At 41.1% G+C, this 18,982-nt stretch overlaps 1 protein-coding gene across 9 annotated transcripts in view; it reads right to left on the reverse strand.

Annotated features, from left to right (window-relative positions):
- The window catches only part of LOC126184259 (synaptoporin-like), a 93,660-nt gene that overhangs the window by 18,288 nt on the left and 56,390 nt on the right, over window positions 1-18,982 (reverse strand). For all 9 annotated transcript variants that reach the window (XM_049926632.1, XM_049926625.1, XM_049926629.1 and 6 more), the window contains 2 exons: window positions 9,837-10,026; window positions 8,856-9,032 (listed from right to left, as the gene is read on the reverse strand). In XM_049926632.1, the coding sequence (XP_049782589.1) occupies window positions 8,856-9,032; window positions 9,837-10,026 (367 nt within the window). The remainder of the gene's footprint in view (window positions 1-8,855; window positions 9,033-9,836; window positions 10,027-18,982) is intronic.

The following is an 18,982-nucleotide window of genomic DNA, read 5'->3' on the forward strand; positions in this document are numbered from 1 at the left end:
GAAAAGAGCCTGAAATGCCAGCTGGAAGGCAGTCCATAATTGGGTTGATGTCTATGGCGAAGAGGACGACACTCAGAACGGAGCCCTGAGGCACCTCTTTCTCCTGTAAAAAGGTGTGGGATAAGGAGGAACCCACACGTACCCGGAAAACTCTGTCTGTCATAAATTCCCGGATTAAAGTGGGAAGACGACCACGAAGGCCTCGTGTGCATAGTACGTAGAATGCCTGTCCGCCAACAGGTATCATAGGCTTTCTCCAAATCAAAGAACACAGCCACTGTTTGACGCTTCTGCAGAAAATTATTTATGATGAATGTCGACAGGGTGACGAGATGATCAATCGCTGAGCAGCGCTTTCGGAACCCACACTGAGTGTTACTGAGAAGATGGTGGGACTCCAGCCAACAAACTAAGCGACCATTGATGATGCATTCCATCACCTTACAAATGCTGCTGGTAAGGGAAATTGGACAATAGCTAGAAGGAAGAGATTTATCTTTACCAGCCTTAGGTAGGGGAACAATAGTAGCTTCACGCAAAAGCGTGGGAAATACACCATCAGTCCAAATACAGTTGTAGGTATCGAGGAAAAAGGATTTTCCTGCAGGAGGAAAATTCTGCAGCATGAGGACGTGGATTGTTTCCGGCCCAGGAGCTTAAGACCTGGATGAGGAGAGAGCACGCTCGAGCTCCCTCATAGTAAAATAAGTATTGTAGCATTCTCGATTCAAAGAGAGAAAAGAGATTGCACGAGCCTCCTCCGCCTGTTTCCAAGGAAGGAAGGCAGGATGGCAGTGGATGGAGCTTGAAACCTCTGTAAAGTACCAGCCCAAAGCGTTGGAGACATTGACAGGGTCAACTATGACGTTTCCCACCACAGTCAGACCACAGATAGGGGAGTGGGCGGTAGTCACAGAAAGCCGGTGCAGGCCACCCCCAAATGAGAGAGGATGGAGTAAAACTGTTGAACGAGCTGGTGAAGGAAACCCAGCACGTGCTTTCCTCGATAGTGCGATGTCACTGCGCACGTAGTTGCTTGTAGTGGATGCAGTTCATTACCGCAGGATGACTGTGAAAGACACAAAGCGCACGTCGTCGGGCATGAATCTCATTGCTGCACTCCACAATCCACCAAGGGACTGGGACCCAACGGGGAGAAGTAGTAGTACAAGGGATAGAGGATTCAGAGAGAATAACGTCCACGAGGTGCTCGACCTGATCATCACGGCTGGGGAAACTCAAGGAGGAATAGAGCCTCCACTCAGCAAGAGAGAATTTTTAATGAGCGGGCCACTGTGACCGAGTGTGACTGTACGGGCGAGTCACACAAGGAAAGTGGTCACATGAGTAAGTATAGGAAAGAACACACCACTCAAGACGTCAAGCGAGATCAAGAGGTCTAAGTGGGAATAAGTGTGCATGGAATCAGAGAGAAACATAGCTTCGCTGGTGTTAAGGCACACAAGATTAAGATGATTAAGAAGATCTGCCAAAAGAGAACCTCTTGGGCAGGCGACAGGCGAGCCCTAAAGAGGATGGTGGGCAATGGTGTCACCGAGGAGCAGAAAGGGTGGAGGAAGCTGAGCAATAAGCTGCATCAGGTCCTCCCTAGTGGCAGCAGAAGACAAAAGGATATAAATGGTGCAGAGGGAAAAGGTAAATTCAGGAAGGAAAACACAGGCAGCAACCGCTTGCAGGTGGGTGTGCAAGGGGATGGGACGATGACAAACATCATCTCATAGAAGTATGACCCCATCATGAGCAGGAATCCCCGCCGTAAGGAGAAGGTCCATCCGTAGCAAAGTAAAATGGGAAAGAGCAAAGTGGCCTTTAGGACACAGCTTGGTTTATTGGAGAAGGACTACTAAGTGAACACTGCGATCACCAAAGGCCATGGATATTCCACTGTAGAAGGGCTATAAAAATTCGAAACACCGGAGAATGAATAAGAAACACTCACCTCGACAGGCACTTAGGGCGAGCCGTTGAGGTAGAACGGCCAATGGAATCCACAGGTGGAGGATCTTCGTCCATAAACTCAGCAGGATCAACGGAGCTTCCCCAGTGTCGGTCAGTTGAAACGGGCCGACGAGTCTGAGAGGGCCGACTAAGTCGGAGAGGGGGAAGACAGACTGTCTTTGGATGATTGTTTTGACTTTGGGCGATCTGCAAAAGAGCCAGATGGCTGCCAACTCTAGGTACCCAAGAAATCTTCTGGGAATAATCTTTTTTGAATTGACGGTTCGCTTGATGCATTGCAACCATCTTCATTGGTGAGAGCGAAGAGCAGGTAGCAGAATCTACAGCCCGGGAAACGGGAGACAGAGCGTCAGCTTGAAGGCGAGGAGACTTTGCCACCATTGAACTGAACTGTAAGTCACAAGTTTGCGTAGCCATGTTGTTTGTGGCATGGGGAGAGGCTAACATGGTGCTATAGCTTCCGGATGAAGGGACATTCGGTTTACGGCTCGCCAACAGTTTCCAGGCAACAGTAAAATGTACCTTTTCCTTCACCCTAATCTCCTGAACAGCTCATTCATCTTGCTATATGGGACAAGAACGATAAGCAACATCATGTTCTCCATTACAATTGACACAGCGGGGGGAAGGAGGTGGACAGGCGCCCTCATGTGCATCCCTGCTACAAGTGACACATTTGACTGTTTTTACCATCCAACAGCAGGGTCTAGATAAAACAGCGGGATGAGCTAAGTGTTCTGTGAGCCTCCACTTTTATAGGATATTGGTGGACGATTTGGGCCTTGAATAATTTCTGGGCCTGGAGAGCACTATCAATTTCCAAGAGCAGAGTTCCATTGTGGAGACGAGGGCATGACTTCACAGGGCCGGCGATGCCACCCACGCCTTTCTGTATAACAAAGGGGTTAACAGTAGCAAAAGTCTGGTTTTCATCTGAACGTGAGACTACTAGAGGAGTAGTAGTAGTAGTAGTAGTAGTAGTAGAAGGGTTTTGTGGGCGTACGACAGCAAGGTCTTCAGCGCCCGTTCTGAGACTACTAGATATCGAGGCACAACAGGAAGAGACAATGAGGCAGGAGCCTCATTACACTTTCTTTTATGTGAAACACTCTGATAAAGAGAAGGAAAATTAGTCATTGGGAAGAAGTCCCCCATGACTGCCAGCGTCTCTGATGGTGCGCTCCTTCCAGCCAGGGAACCTCCAAAGGGGAGGCAGTACAAGAGAGAAACCAATGCAAATGAGCTTCATCAGCCCATGGAGGCACGAGACATCTCCCCAAGAGAGGGGAAAAGGACAGGAGATGAGGAGACAAGCAGCACAGAGAGAGAGAGAGAGAGAGAGAGAGAGAGAGAGAGAGAGAGAGAGAGAGCAGCAATGCTGTGAGGGCTTGAGCCCTGTGGGCTCCAAGCACGTACTCACCAAAGAGCGATGAGTGCCCTGGGGAGGGGAGTTGCGTTGTCATAGGTGTAATAAAGTATGGAGCTGCCAGCACCTTCAGTCCAGATGCTAACTTAAGGCAGATACTAACTGTGGCAGTGACTCCACCTGGCAGTAGAACACTGAGTATTTATACTCCCTAAGAATCTAAATAAACTAAATTAGTTCTTTTGAAATTTTGTTCAAACTTTACAGAATGCTTTTTTTTTGTTAAAATGATATTGTCCAAATTGTCATTGTGGTAATTCAAAACTGATCTAGTAATGACAATAGATTAACTTCCAACATCATATGGAGCTATTATGAGAAGTTCAGCTCCTAAATGTCAATTAACTACAATGTTTTGTTTTATAAAAGTTTGTAATTTTTATTTGAAATAATATTTGAACCTTATAAAATTAATATTCAGTTATATTTTGTTATGTGACAGAGTGGATGAGGGACAAATGAAAATTTGAAATGTTTGATTTTGTGAAGACGTGTGTGAAATCCAAACTGTAGGAAAAATTCCTGGGAAGAACACGAGTCATAAAATGTCTGAGTATGCTTTTGTAAAAGGCAGCTGAAACAGAAGTTAGGAATAGAGGAAGTTTGTTATTTAGTTTTGGAATTATTTCATACTTTATTTGGTTTATAATTAAATCTAATGTAATACAGTGGAACTTTGATTTCACAATTTTCACAATTCTACACCATAAATTCCTAGCCCCTGTGAAAAACCCGTAAGATCAATACAGAAAATTCCTCCATTTTACACTTCTTTCTAGTAAAGTTTTCATCGATTCCAAGTTTTTACTCGACGTCTCACTTGACTTTGTCCCGTTTTCTTCCTGTTTATGTTTAATGTGACAAACTGGCATCCGGCCACCCCTTAACATTAACCTAGCCAAATCCGTCCCTAACCACACCGACCTTGTAATCATGGGATAAAGGCACCAGCAAGAGATGATGATGTTTAATGTGACAGAGTTTTAAGTGGCACAAAAGACAGATGGTTCACACCATGGGTGGTGGTGGTGGTACTGAGGGAATATTTTAGGCTGAGTTGGAGAGGGCAGATGTGTGAGGAAATGCTGACGTAATCCACAATCAGTGTTGCCAGCACAACTTCCAATATTTAGCTTCACTGTGCAATTATGATACAACTACTGCAACCTAACAGTGTTAGTGGATAAACAAGACAGTTGACACGATGTGTTCCCAACTGAGCCAATGCGTGACGAATGGGGTCCTGCCACCACCTTCTTTTGTGCTACTTACTCACTTTAATCATTCTTCCCATATTTCTGATGTATTCAACACCAATATCAGTCATCACCTTTTAAAATTCCAAACACTGAGTCTATAAGAATATACTCTGTTATAATCAAGAAAACATCGCCCATTTCTAGCTAGTGAACTCTTATTGGCAGGCGCCTTGTTAAGTCACCCAGTAACAAGCGCAACCACGACACCACAGTAACACGTAAAATGAGCTCGCATAATGGATGTGTGGAGAGTGGGAGTAGTTCTTCAGTGATGGGAATGCAGGTGGGGGTGAAAGTTTTGTGAAGTGCTGAAAATATACTTTTCATGCAGTTGATGTGCCACGACAGAGATGTCAACGGAAACAGAATGTCTCTCAGGAACAGAATGACGGTTTTGTGATTGTATATTTTATAGACACTCATATTCAAATCTGACATCATACAGTTGCTACAACAACATACACTACTCAGGCATATACTTTGCACCGCACAAACCACACACTGTAGATCGTAAACAGTGACAACAGTGATAGAGGGTACGAAGCAAAACTGTAGCACCTGAGCTTTCTTCAAATTTACATTTTACACAGGGTACAGAAATTCACCTCCGATTTCTAAAAAGCTTATAACTTCAAGTGGGGGATATAAAGTGTGGCTCATAAGAAAAGCATTAAACAGTATCAAAAAAGGTGACAAAGTATGACATTAAGTTTATGTCCGCATTTATGCTTACGGTTTAACCACTTAAGTGCAGTGATGTTTTATGATCTCTCAAAGCTTTTTCTTAAGAACTGATGATATTCATTACCACAAATTAATGTATAAACATTGCATTGCACATTTAATTTTCTTCACTTACATTCTACTCACACTATTGTAGAGGACTGCAAATTTTCATCACATTGCCAATTAAGTGTGTTTTTGCTCTCTCTCTCTCTCTCTCTCTCTCTCTCTCTCTCTCTCTCTCTCTGTCTGTCTGTCTGTCTGTCTGTCTGTGGGGGGGGGGGGAGGAGGGGGGTTAACATTTTCCTTGATTCTCTACTTTCCTTAGTTTTACGTTTAAGTCTGGATCACACGAAGACATAAAATAGGGGTTTCACTGCAAAATGAAGTTTTTCTCATGTAAACTCTTCTAAATGGTGATTGGGTAAGAGAATTGTCTAGAAAGAATTTTCTAATTGTCCATTCAGATCAACAGCCTATCAGATATGATAGTTTTCCATTAAGAGAGATGGATGTTATCTATAAGAGAACACTGCCCAGTGAGTCGCTTCGAAATCATTGTACCAAACATGTTACGATCACTCTTCGCAAATAGTATGTAAAAAGAATTAGAGATGTCAATTCAATGCATTTATCACTAACTGAAAGCAACTAGAGTGGGAAGCTCTTTTGTGAATGTCTAGCAATTTTATGAGCTTCCATTTGAAATAACTGCATGTGAAATATTTTAGACAGACTTAGAAACACCATGAGGCACACTTCTGATTCAGATGGAATAGCAAGCACTTCTGTAAAGGAAGACCACTGAATTGACCAAATGTTTAACATGTCTAAGGTTGGGGGTCAGTGACTGTTTAGATTGTGAATAATATTCAGGAGGAACTTGCAAAATTCTGGCTGCTTTCATGTGACTATGTGTAGCACATCTTTGTAACTGTAAACTTGCAGTGGAAATATTAGTGCAGACATAAATAGGGACTATATAGCCATTTCACGTGTCTTCATGGCAATAAATAGTAAATAGAAATTTAAACATCTTGTTACAAGAAGATAATCCAAACGCCCAACAGTTATCATGAACTTTCAAGAAGTTATTTCTAAATTGAGTTTTGCTAGCTCTATCTGGTAGGTATTGGGTGGCGATTTCTTTAACGCTGCTTTGCACCATCTAGATAGTATCTGCTGCGAGACCGTGAAAGGACAATGAGCAGACAAGAATCCTGTCTAAGTAGATGCACTGCACTGTGTGAATATAATGACAATATGAAGAAAACTGAACACTGTGCCCTGCAACAGTTATGTCACCTACACCATCACACACCTGAAGAGCTATAGGTTGGGCAGCAGATGAAATATCGATTAATAACAAACCATTTCACAACTTTCCCACACACTGAACTTCCCCAAATCTGTCTTCAATGTTTTCAACACAAAATAATGGTTTCATTTCGGAAGTAGTATCCCCATGAGTTGAAGTACACACGAAGTATTGGATTAAGTATTGCACTCCCAGACATCTTTCTCGTTCCCCTTCCCTTGGTGTGGCCTCCGAAAGCAATGATGTTGGGTCTTATCTCTCCACGCTGTAATAATCCCTCTCATCTGAAGGGACTATTGCAGCACAAAAGAAATTAAATTCACTTCATGTGTGAATCTTCTGGTATGGTGGCACCAAGTCAGAATCGACTTCTTGCTCTTCACCAGGGCAACCTTTTTGTGGTGCACTTACTTGGAAGACATTGCACTGTTTCATACCAATCTGTAATATCATTTCAATAATTCTCTTTCCCACAGCAGATGTCTGCCTGTGTATTTACATCTTTTTTGAAGTCTTCTTATGTGCCTATTCCAGTGCAACATACAGTGAAATCCCGCTTTTACACTTGTCAAGGGACTTCAAAATAAATGGAGTAAAATGCGGGAAAATGTAAAATGTGGGAAATAATATTTTAAGCCGTGAAAGTTATGTATAGGATACCCCCTTGCACTTTATGTATGATAAATGTACTTACCAGGCATCAAAGGACTTGTCAGGGAATTTTTGATTATCTAATAAAGGTTTATTATCTAATAAAAACCACTGATCAACTGGAATTGATAACTGTCTAGGAAGTGGAAACATTTGACTTCATTTCAAATGTCATAATTGATGTTTTTGGAAAGCCTGCAGCTGTCATTCATTATTTAAATAATGAAATACTGCACTAATTACGCATTTTGAGGATTTTTTTCCTTGTTGTCAAGTGCAAATATGCAAATAAGTATTTTGTATGGTGTTTGAGTATGTGTTATTCTGCGTCTGTTGCACCGTACTTGTCTTTTTTTTGAGGTTATCAGGTACTGTGCCTCATCAGTTATGTAGAAACCACCACACACACACACACACACACACACACACACACACACACACACACACACTATCACTCACATTGATTGATTGTGTAATGTCACAAAAAATACATACATAAATACTGCACTTGACAGCGAGAATAAATTCTCTGAACACGTTTTGCTCAGCACGAATACAATATGTAACGGGCACTGTGTTTGCACTAAAAACATTTGAGCAATGCAAATAGAATGACTGTGTCAATTAGCGCTCCACATGGCCATATGCCGAGACGTGCTAAATGTGGTTTGACAAAGGTGTCACGATGATCACAACAATCACGAAACTGCATTTCTGCAGTAGAGACAGTTTGGAAAAGGTTGTGATTGGTCATGATATCTTCATTCGAACAAATCTAGTTACTCCTCTCAGCCATGCCGCCAAGTACAGCTTGGCAGCGGCGGGAGATATGGCACAAATTGTTACAGCTTTTACTCGTTTACCAGTTCAAATTCGCTGACTAGAGTGCCCTGGTGTTAAGAAATGCAACCACTTAATATATGTGAACACTGCTGGACAGCAAACAATATACCAACATCATATTTTCTCCACGAACATCTTTTCGTAATGCATAAATTGAGGGAAAATTATAAATATGTTGATGCAAAATCAGGTGCAAATTAATATTGTGGGTGTAGGAAATTTGACAGAACTGATAAAGTTATAAACAGTGGGAAAACGTTAATTCTGGGTACATAAAAGTGGGGTTATACCGTATTATTGTTTATAAGGATTCTTACCAGTACCTATCCATTTGGCCTCGCTCAGTCTCAATATACTCAACTTTCACTATGAGCTCTATTTGGTCTTCACATTTTTACAGGTAAATATTATGTACACTAATTTTTTTTTTCCTCAGTTAAATTTTATTTCACCCAGCGTTTGATGCATCCCTAAAGGCCTCTTAACACAATTTTTATACTTAAATATAAAATTACTCCCGTTAGAGCTGAAATTTCACTTATAATTCTACCAGAGAAAGCTATGAGCTTACGAAGTTGAACTATAGTTATCTGTTCATGATTTGTCTAAGTGAATGTGATCAGACATCTAACTCCAATTTGGTTTGCATACTTACAATAGATATATCAAGACTTGAGAAGCTGCCACCAACAGATACTGAACAGGCAATTTGCTTGCAAAGGCTAGTAAGGAAAGAAGGGTTTGTAGCCATCTTTATCTGACTTAGTCCATTAGCCCAAGCAGCACTTCCAGACAACCACAATACAGCTAAAACAACAGTGGCAACAAAATCCTGAAAATATAAAATCAGAAGAAAACATTAGATCACCAACAATGTTTCAGAGAGTTTAAGAAATTAAAAGATACTAAAATTATCTAATACACAACAAGGAAAGGGGGGGGGGGGGGGGGCCACGGGTGGCAAGGAAGATGGAGGGTGAAGGGAAGTAGAGCAAAGAAGATGCTGATTGGTAGAAGGGAATTGAGGGTAGTAAATCAGTTAAAGTGAGGTTAGAAGAGTGAGTCAAGTCTGAAGCTGGAAGAGATTAGAGCTGGAGATGTGGTGATTTAATGGAAGAATGACTTGAGTTATTAAGTAGTCCAGCTAGTTTCTGACTAAAGGGCAAATGTATATAATGATCTAAGAATAGCTGGGCGATATTTATTCAAATGTACTTCATACATATAAGTATGGCAAAGAAATTTTCGACAGAACGAAAATAATTTAGAATCAAAGACGACCACTCGCGAAATTGTGGAACTGTTGAGTCCTTAACAAGCATTAAAAAGAATGAAAACATTGCTATCTTTCAGATACATTCTTGTGCAGTCTCAGCACTGTGTCACTGTGTGTGTGTGTGTGTGTGTGTGTGTGTGTGTGTGTGTGTGAGTGAGTGAGTGAGTGAGAGAGAGAGAGAGAGAGAGAGAGAGAGAGAGAGAAAATCTGTTCAAAAGCTAGTGAAGTTTTCAGTCTTTTTAGTATGACTGTCAATGACTCAACACTTCTATTTGGTAAATGGTCTCTTGCACACATATCTTTTTGTCAAACAAATTCACCATTGATACAACAACTCACAGTAATGTCCGAATTACTTACAGCACGTGGCAGATGATCATTGCTTTGGTACATAGCATCAAACAGCACGTACACCACAATAATCAAGATGCAGTAGATGAATGCCAAAACACCAGCAGCAACAAAGAACTGGGCATCTGATGATGAATTTCCAAGCAAATAAAAATCTAATGGTGGGTCACATGGCACAGTTTTACCTTCACGATCTAACCTGGAATAAAACAAATATGAAGCCTTTCTTTAGTAAGGTGAGTGTTCCTTTTAAGTGTCATAAGAAGTAGTATTCGTGAATTCATTTCACATCAAATGAGAAAATTAACACACACTACTAAATTTTAGATACTGTTGACATACATTTTCATTCCCAATTAATGAACCAGGCTGTTACTTCTCAAGTGTGATTGGTGTTGCTATATGCACGACTCCTGGTACGTAGAAGCACACACAAGTAATAGCACTTAAGTGTCTTGGAACCCCAAATCACTTCTTCAGTTATGAATGAGTTGGTCTCCCTCTCACTCTCCGTGTGTGTGTGTGTGTGTGTGTGTGTGTGTGTGTGTGTGTGTGTGTGTGGGGGGGGGGGGGGGGGGAGGGGGGCGCAGGTATTTTTTTTTTTATAAATTCCTTTTGTACTTTTTTATCGACTGCAGGGAGCTGTTCTTAAATACATACTGGTCAGCCCATCTGTCTCCGAATTATTTTAACTTATCAGGCATGATTACATTTTCAAAACAAAGAAGGCAATGACTTACTACCAGGTTGTAATGAAGATACAAACGACAACAAAATAAAGGAGGGGAGAACGTTGGGGTTTGACATCCCTTTGACAACTGGATTATTAGAGATGCAGCACAATCATGGGAAACCTAAACCTGGATAGCTGGATGCAGATTTGGATCTTTGTTCTCCTGAATGAGTCCAGCGTGCTAACCACTGTGCCACCTCACTTGGTATATTAATCAAGACTTAAGTGTCTTAATGTCCTCAAAATAGAAAACATGGTTTTATTACAGTAGTTGGAAGACTGAAACAATTGAATTTATGAATGGGAACAAATTAACACCTGAAGAAAGGGCAAAACTCCAGTGGTTACAAACAACTCCATGTTAACAGTATAATGAGATCAAATAAACCTTCAAACTCTTCTCAGATTAAAGAAATCAGTGCAGCTTGCAGTATAATGAAGGAAGTATACTTTCAGGTGAGAGAAGATACTAGACTAGGTACGTGGAAGTTATTAGAATGCAGTACGGAGAAACAGACTGGTAGGCTGAAGAGTGGAAAAGTGAAGAAAAGTAACTGCTCACCCATTTTGTACACACAGTTTGTTCTGCGTAATTATAGCTAGATTTCTCAAGCCACCATTTGGTGTATTGCGGAAGGTATATCTGTGCACAAGTATAATTTTCTCCTGTCCTTCCAGCCACAAAAGGTGTTTACTACTGGCATGTGGCACAGAGAAACATGCAACACGAAATCATGAACTTTCACACTTGCTGTCCACATTTACATTACCATGCCACCATAATCATTAGTTACCATCAATTACTGATGCTACACTCAAAATTTATTGGTGCACAAACTTGGGACAATACATGTCATACTTCTTTGCATCAATGCAGTTCCTCTTTAACTCAAGCAAATACACAATTTTATTCTAAAGCATTGTTCATATGTTTTACACATTTTACAAAATATATCTTTCATAAAGAAAATGCAGTTTCCCAATATTCACCAATGAACTGAAGCCTCTCCTTTGATTGAACCATAAATGAAGCTATAGAACACAGCAGTTTTCCATACCATGTACTCTTGCTCAAAACACTTTCCCAACATAACTGACTCAAGTTACTACAACATTGATATGCACACCAAATACTGCTAGATTACAAGAATGTTAAGTTACACTGTGCCACATGGTCCACTAACATTTATACAGAAAATTTGATAGCAGTTCACAACAAATGAGAAACAGCGGACAACATCCGTTTTTTTTTTTTTTTCTCCACATGTTACCTTATAGTATGCGGTGTTAAGTGCCAGGTCCAGATGGCACCTCAATTTGGTTTTATGACTAATTCTCTATGGCAATGGCCCCTTACTTAGCTTGCACTTTTATCTCTCACCCAGTGCAAACATCCAGGTGATTGGAAGAAAGTGCAGGTGTTTTCTATACAAGAAGGGTAGAAACTGACCTGCAAAATTGCAGACCGATCAGTTTGTCACAGACTTCTTGAACATTCAGTTCTAATAAAACGAAGTGCCTTGAGACAAAAAAAGCTTGTGTCTACTAAACAGTATGGCTTTAGAAAACATCACTGATGCAACACGTGGCTTGCCTTTTCCCCCACAATATGGATGAAGGGGACAGGCAAATTCCACATTCCTAGATTTCCGAAAAGCATCTGACATGGTGTCCCACTGCAGACTCTACATTGAAGTGCTGAGGAAACCGGTAAACACATGCGTATTCAAATACAGAGATATTTAAAAAGGCAGAATATGGCACTGTGGTCAGCAACGTGTATATAAGACAAGTATCTGGCGCAGTTGTTAGATTGGTTACTGCTGCTACAATGGCAGATTATCAAGATTTAAGTGAGTTTGAGCATGGTGTTATAGTCGGTGAATGAGTAATGGGACACAGCATCTCCAAGGTGACAATGAAGTGTGGATTTTCCCGTAAGACCATTTCATGTGTCTACTGTAAATATCAGGAATCCGGTAAACATCAAATCTCCGATATCGCTGCAGCTGGAAAAAAGATCTTGCAAGATACAACTGACAGGTGACACTCATGTAAGCACCCTGTCTGATCATCTGCATCCATTCATGTCCACTGTGCGTTCCGACAGACTTGGGCAATTCCACGAAGACAATGCAACATCCCACACGTCCAGAATTGCTACAGAGTGGCCTCAGGAACACACTTATGAGTTTAAACACTTCCATTGCCACCAAACTCCCCAGATAAGCATTATTGATCATATTTGATATGCCTTGCAACATGCTATTCAGAAGAGATCTCTACCCCCCTCATACTCTTACAGATTTATGGACAGCCCTGCAGAATTCATGGTGTCAATTCCCTCCAGCACTACTTCAGACATTAGTGAAGTCCATGCCACATACTGTTTGTGGCAATTCTGCGTGATCGTGGGGGCCCTACATCTACATACCACTGTAAAGCGTGTGGCAAAGTGTATGCCCCATCGTACCAGTTATTAGTGTTTCTTAACATGCCATTTACTTATAGAGTGTGGGAAGAAGGACTGAATGCCTCTGTGTATGCTGTAATTAGTCAAATCTTGTCCTCTTGATCCGTATGTGATCAGTACATAGGGGGTTGCGGTATATTCATGAAAATATTAAATATTTTCCTGTCCTTGTAAATTTGTAGTAATTCTCAGAATAGTTTACCTCTCTCTTCATGAGTCTCCCAGTACAGTTTCTTCAGCATCTCAGACTCTCACATAGGTCAAACAAACCTGTGACCATTGGTGCCGTTCTTCTCCGTGTATGTTCAATATCACCTGTTAGACCTATTTGGTACGGGTCCCACACACCTGAGCATTATTCTGGAATGGGTCACACTAGTTCTTTGCAAGTGATCTTTTCACACTGATTGTACTTCCCCAGCACTATACCAATAGACCAAAATCTATCACCTTCTTTACCCACAACCAAGCCTACGTCACCATTCCATCCCATATCCCTACCAAGTGTTACACCGAGGTATTTTAATGAGTTGGCATATTCCAATAGTAACTCCTTGATATTATACTCATAGGGTATTGGTTTTTTGTTTTGTTTTGTGAAGTGCACTATTTTGCATTTCTGAACACAAAGCAAGCTGCCAATCCCTGCACTAATTCCGAATCTTATCAACACTGACAATATTTATGCAGCTTCAGTCAGACATTAATTCATTATACATATCTGCATCATCTGCAAAAAGTCTGAGATTACTATTAATATCACCCACAAGGTCATTAATACACAACATGAACAGTGAGGGTTCCAACACACTTCCCTGAAGCACACCCACAGTTACTTCCACAGTTGACGACTACTGTCCATCCACGGTAACACACTGTATCCTTCCTACAAAAAAGTCCTCAATAGAATAACAAATTTAGTTTGATACCGTACTTGATCATACTTTTGTCAATAAGCGTAGATGTGGTACCGAGTCAAACGCTTTTCGAAAATCAAGAAATACTGCATCTACACGACTGCCTTGATCCTCTAAGCTTTCAGTATGCCATGTGAGGAAAGTGCGAATTGGGTTTCCACATGATGAATATTTTCAGAATCCATACTAGTTGGCAAGGAGGTGGTCATTCTGTTCAAGATGTGTTTAGCTCAGAATATGTTCGTTCTAAGATTATACAATAAATTGATATAAAGTATAATGGACCATAACTATGTGGATCAATTCTTCTACCCTCTTTGTACATGGGTGGAACTGTGCTTTCTCCCAAACACTGGGCAAGATTTTTTGTTCGACGATCTATCATGGATTATAGCAAGAAGAAGGGTTAACTCAGCTCAAAATTCAGTAAAGAGCCCGACGCGCGAATTCTATAAAGAGCCCGACGCGCGAATTCTATAAAGAGCCCGACGCGCGAATTCTATAAAGAGCCCGACGCGCGAATTCTATAAAGAGCCCGACGCGCGAATTCTATAAAGAGCCCGACGCGCGAATTCTATAAAGAGCCCGACGCGCGAATTCTATAAAGAGCCCGACGCGCGAATTCTATAAAGAGCCCGACGCGCGAATTCTATAAAGAGCCCGACGCGCGAATTCTATAAAGAGCCCGACGCGCGAATTCTATAAAGAGCCCGACGCGCGAATTCTATAAAGAGCCCGACGCGCGAATTCTATAAAGAGCCCGACGCGCGAATTCTATAAAGAGCCCGACGCGCGAATTCCATCAGGCACTGGAGCTTTGTTCCATTTTAACGATGTCAGCTGTTTCAACATTACCGACAGAAACACTTCTTTCACTCATTTGTTTGGTGGTACAAGGATTAAACTGGGACAATTCTCCCAGGTTTTCCTTCGTAAAGACACATTTGGAAACAGTGTTAAACATTTCAGCTTGTGGTTGGCTACCTTCTATGTCAGTTCCTATCTTCTTCACTAGGGACTGGACACTAACTTTAGTGCCACTAATGAGCCTTTATGTATGACCAGAATTTCTTTGGGTTTTGTGGAAGATCATTTGAAAATATTCTGCTGCTGTTTTCATTGCGTCAGCCATTAATCACTCTGATTTTAATACTGTCACCTGTAGGAGGCATTGCTTTAGATCTTTCACCGATACATCCGGTTTTCTACAGCTATCATTATCTGGATTAGATAAAGAGTCACCTAATCTAAAAAGCCCTTGTGTGCACCACACACACACACACACACACACACACACACACACACACACACACACACAGTCAGGTACCTGGGCAGCAGCCTCTGATGTGTAGTGCAAATATGACACAAATGATGGGGCCCTACAGTTCTCAAGCCCATGGTTGAAATCCAGTAAGTCACAGCCTAGCTTGTCACAAACCTAAGTATCTGGTTCAGTCCTACACTCGACTAAGAACCAAAGGGCCACAGTTAGTTCTGTGGACAATGCTGCAAATTGTGAGCTACATTGAAACACTGTGCACAAGGCTGGTGGTCTCGGCCTTTTCTGCCTGTCGCTGGAATAATAAAAATATGATCTTGGAGCCCAGACAACAGGCACCTGCTGTCCTTTCCTGTCCCTTGCTGACATTTCACTAAGGCATACCATCATCTGCCAATGATCAATAGACCCCTAGACTTTTGCATTTGCCCCCTCTTGACACTGAACAAAACAGGTGATTTAAGTCCCACTATATCAGTTTAAATGAAAGACAGCATCTTTAACACGTTTGTGAGGGGGATCAGTGTAATACCTGGTGTCCTCTCTGGTCCCCATCCACATTGTATGGGACACCTGCATCCACCATTTAACCACCACTTGCTGTCAAGTGGGTGATCAATGACAGATCCTGGAATTTCTGTGGAGGGACAGGATCTACAAGAGATAATAGTTCTTGAGGTGCCATTGGTAGTGGTACCGCAGGTACCTGACTCTCGGGAGCTCTTCCTACATGCTGATCCATAGCAGCTGTCAATGTTTTACATGGAGTAGGTTCCCAGATATGCGAGTGGCTAACAAGGAACCCCTTGAGTGTGAGGTTGCAAAAGGCCACAGATGTTTAAAGCATTCGACACCCCATATACTGTCTACTATGCAACGACAATATTGGCTGCAAGGGGGTGGGACTGGAGGTATCCAATGGCGAGCACAGCATGAGGCTACAGAGCGGAGTTGCAATGCTTAGTCGACGAGTAATCCACTCTAGTGCTACTGGTATTGATAAAAAGCAGAGCAATGGCAACAGTAAACAAAGCAAACATTGGTTTGGGTGGTTAATTTTGGGGAAAGGATGAAACAGCGAAGGAACCATCCCGGCATTTGCCTGAAGTGATTTAGGGATATCATGGAAAACCTAAATCAGGATGGCCATATCTGGGTTTGAACTGTCATCATCCTGAATGCGTGTCCCGTGTGCTAATCACTGCCCCACCTCACTCTATGCAAACCCACCTCGCTCTGTGTAAACATTGCATTGTATCTACAGCAAGAGTTGCTGAAGTTGACATTTTTTTCAGTACGGAATGCAAGGAATTTCACAGAGTGAGAAAGAAGTGGCAGATGAAATGTTAGTGTTTCTGCAAGATGAGTCACTGGAATGCGAGGGTTCGTTGCTTGACTGTGGGGACAATTTACCTTAGGAGTACAATGATAATACTTGCTTAAGAAGTGAAAGTGATACCGAAAAAGGTGTATAACCATGTAGTTCATCACCCTTGTCGGACAGGAAGCCACAATTCCTGCATACAGTGAAATGTAGTAAAGGGCAATCCAAGGAGCAGGTGCTAAACATAATTAAGTACATGGAAGATCATCTGCAGCATAGTAAAAAAAGTTATGAACAGATTTCAAGTAAGTCTGCAGAAGTACGACGGCATAGTGTATCCCAACAACAATGGATATTCAAGGGAGGATAAGACGCACTTGTTACAAAAATTTTTGCGCATTTCAAGGATGCTTGATACAATTTACAAATGTGCACAATAGTGACCTCCTACATTACACATGCCTAACTGCACATGACATAGATTACAGTGATTTCAAGGGAAGCAATGGATGGTTGCAGAACCTCAAACAGTGCTATAAAATTGGAAGACAACAAAATTTCATACAAAGCGTCCATTTGACGATATATAGCAAATTGCTCAATTGGCCTGAAACTTTGTAGAAGAGAAACAAAATTATCCCATTGTTCAGTACAAAATATGGTATCAACTCCAACCAATTTGGATTTGAAGAGAAACTGCATATGAAAGGAACACTGGAAATTAGAGGTTCACAAAAGTTTTATCAAAATCAGCCACATTCAATGGCTTAATGCATTTGTATGCAGTTATGCCGACTGTTAACCTGGATGGTAAATTGGCTGCAAAGTTATTTATTGTTGTGCAAGAAGTTGGAGGTTCTCTGTCCCCTGAAGTTCTTTCTCATGTGTGTGATCTTACAAAGGCAGCAGAAAATATTTATATCACAGCAAGCAGGAGTGGGGAAAATGGATGTAAAAGAACGACAACTATGATATGAGCACTGCTTTTGGCCAATAGTTGGTCAAAATAACTTTTTTTGCACGATTCCTGGTCTACATATAAAAATGATACTCCTTCACAGCAAACTATCCCTCCTGAAAAGTGTGTGCACTGCAATTCATACCACTGGAAACACTGGACAAATTCAGCCTCTAGATGTTTGTTTTTTTCCATGCCTACAAAACATTATTGCACTATCTGTAGGTTCCACGATGAGCTCCAGGACAGGCTGTTTCGCATTCAGTTGCGGTACCTCTGCACATAATTTTTCTCTGGTCTTTCCAGTGAGTCTATGCTGCACTCAAGTCTCCAAATTATTTTTTTAGTGACTATCTTGCAGGCGACTATTCCACTTTTTTTTTTTTGCCTCAGCGAAACAAGTTCTAACAATACATCCACAAACTTTGCTACCCTCTTCACAGCATGACTGTCAGCACACCTTTTTTTGTGCTCCAGTTTACACACAGTGCGTATGATAGGAAATACCCTCTACTATCTCCACGGACAACGGGAACTCTTCAACTTCAATCAGCATTTGTACACTGTGTTACACCCTAGTACAGCAGCCACTATCCCCCTCGCCCCCTTTTTTTTCTGTTGCTCATACATTTAACTTTTCCATTATGAACACACATTTGAAGATGTTCATGATCCTTTCATCTGAATTTTAGCCACTATTACTCAACAATAATTCACCTTGTTCCAAACTAAACATTATAGCTTCTACTTCAAATATGACACTACTGCCTTCTTATCTCACTTGCTGACCACAGATTTTTCTGTAACCTTAATAGCTCATTTTAATACCAGTTAGTACTGATAAGACTGATGCCATCTGACTGAGAACATTTGTGAAAAGTGTAGGCTTATATATAGCCAATAAATCTAATACATTTCTAAAACTGTCTATTTTCTGAATTCCCTAAGCTGAACTTATTTTGAAATAAGCTTCTAGTGGTTTAACTGATAATTTGGTCTTATCTGCCACATATGAAATTTACATTTTCTGCTAAATGTCACTAGTATATGCAAAAGAGTTAGTTGGCTAGTAGATAGTGAAGTTTTTGCCCGCAAACAGATCGGACAGGGTTCTAGTTCTCACACCATTCAGAAAAACCAAAGTACAATATCTCACTTTGTTCTCAAACAAGAAACTTGGGTAACACTTGTCCACTTACTGCATTGTACACTAGAGCACTGCATTTGCATTTATGAATAGCTGATGAAATAATGCTCACATTCAGTCTGCAGCTAACATCACATTAATAATGAAACATTTTGGAGAGAACAGATGAAAGATTTACATTGAGGAACACAGCAACCAATTCTTACTTTCAGCTTTGTTCGAAAAAATGAAAAAAAAAATTGTTCTAACTGATTAAGTTAACTGTACTGACTGGAAACAGAAAGGAAGTTGAAGGTGTCATGGTAATGGAAGCTCAGCACACTG

This window comes from Schistocerca cancellata, chromosome 4 (genome assembly GCF_023864275.1).
Source record: "Schistocerca cancellata isolate TAMUIC-IGC-003103 chromosome 4, iqSchCanc2.1, whole genome shotgun sequence".
NCBI classification, from domain to species: Eukaryota; Metazoa; Arthropoda; class Insecta; order Orthoptera; family Acrididae; genus Schistocerca; species Schistocerca cancellata.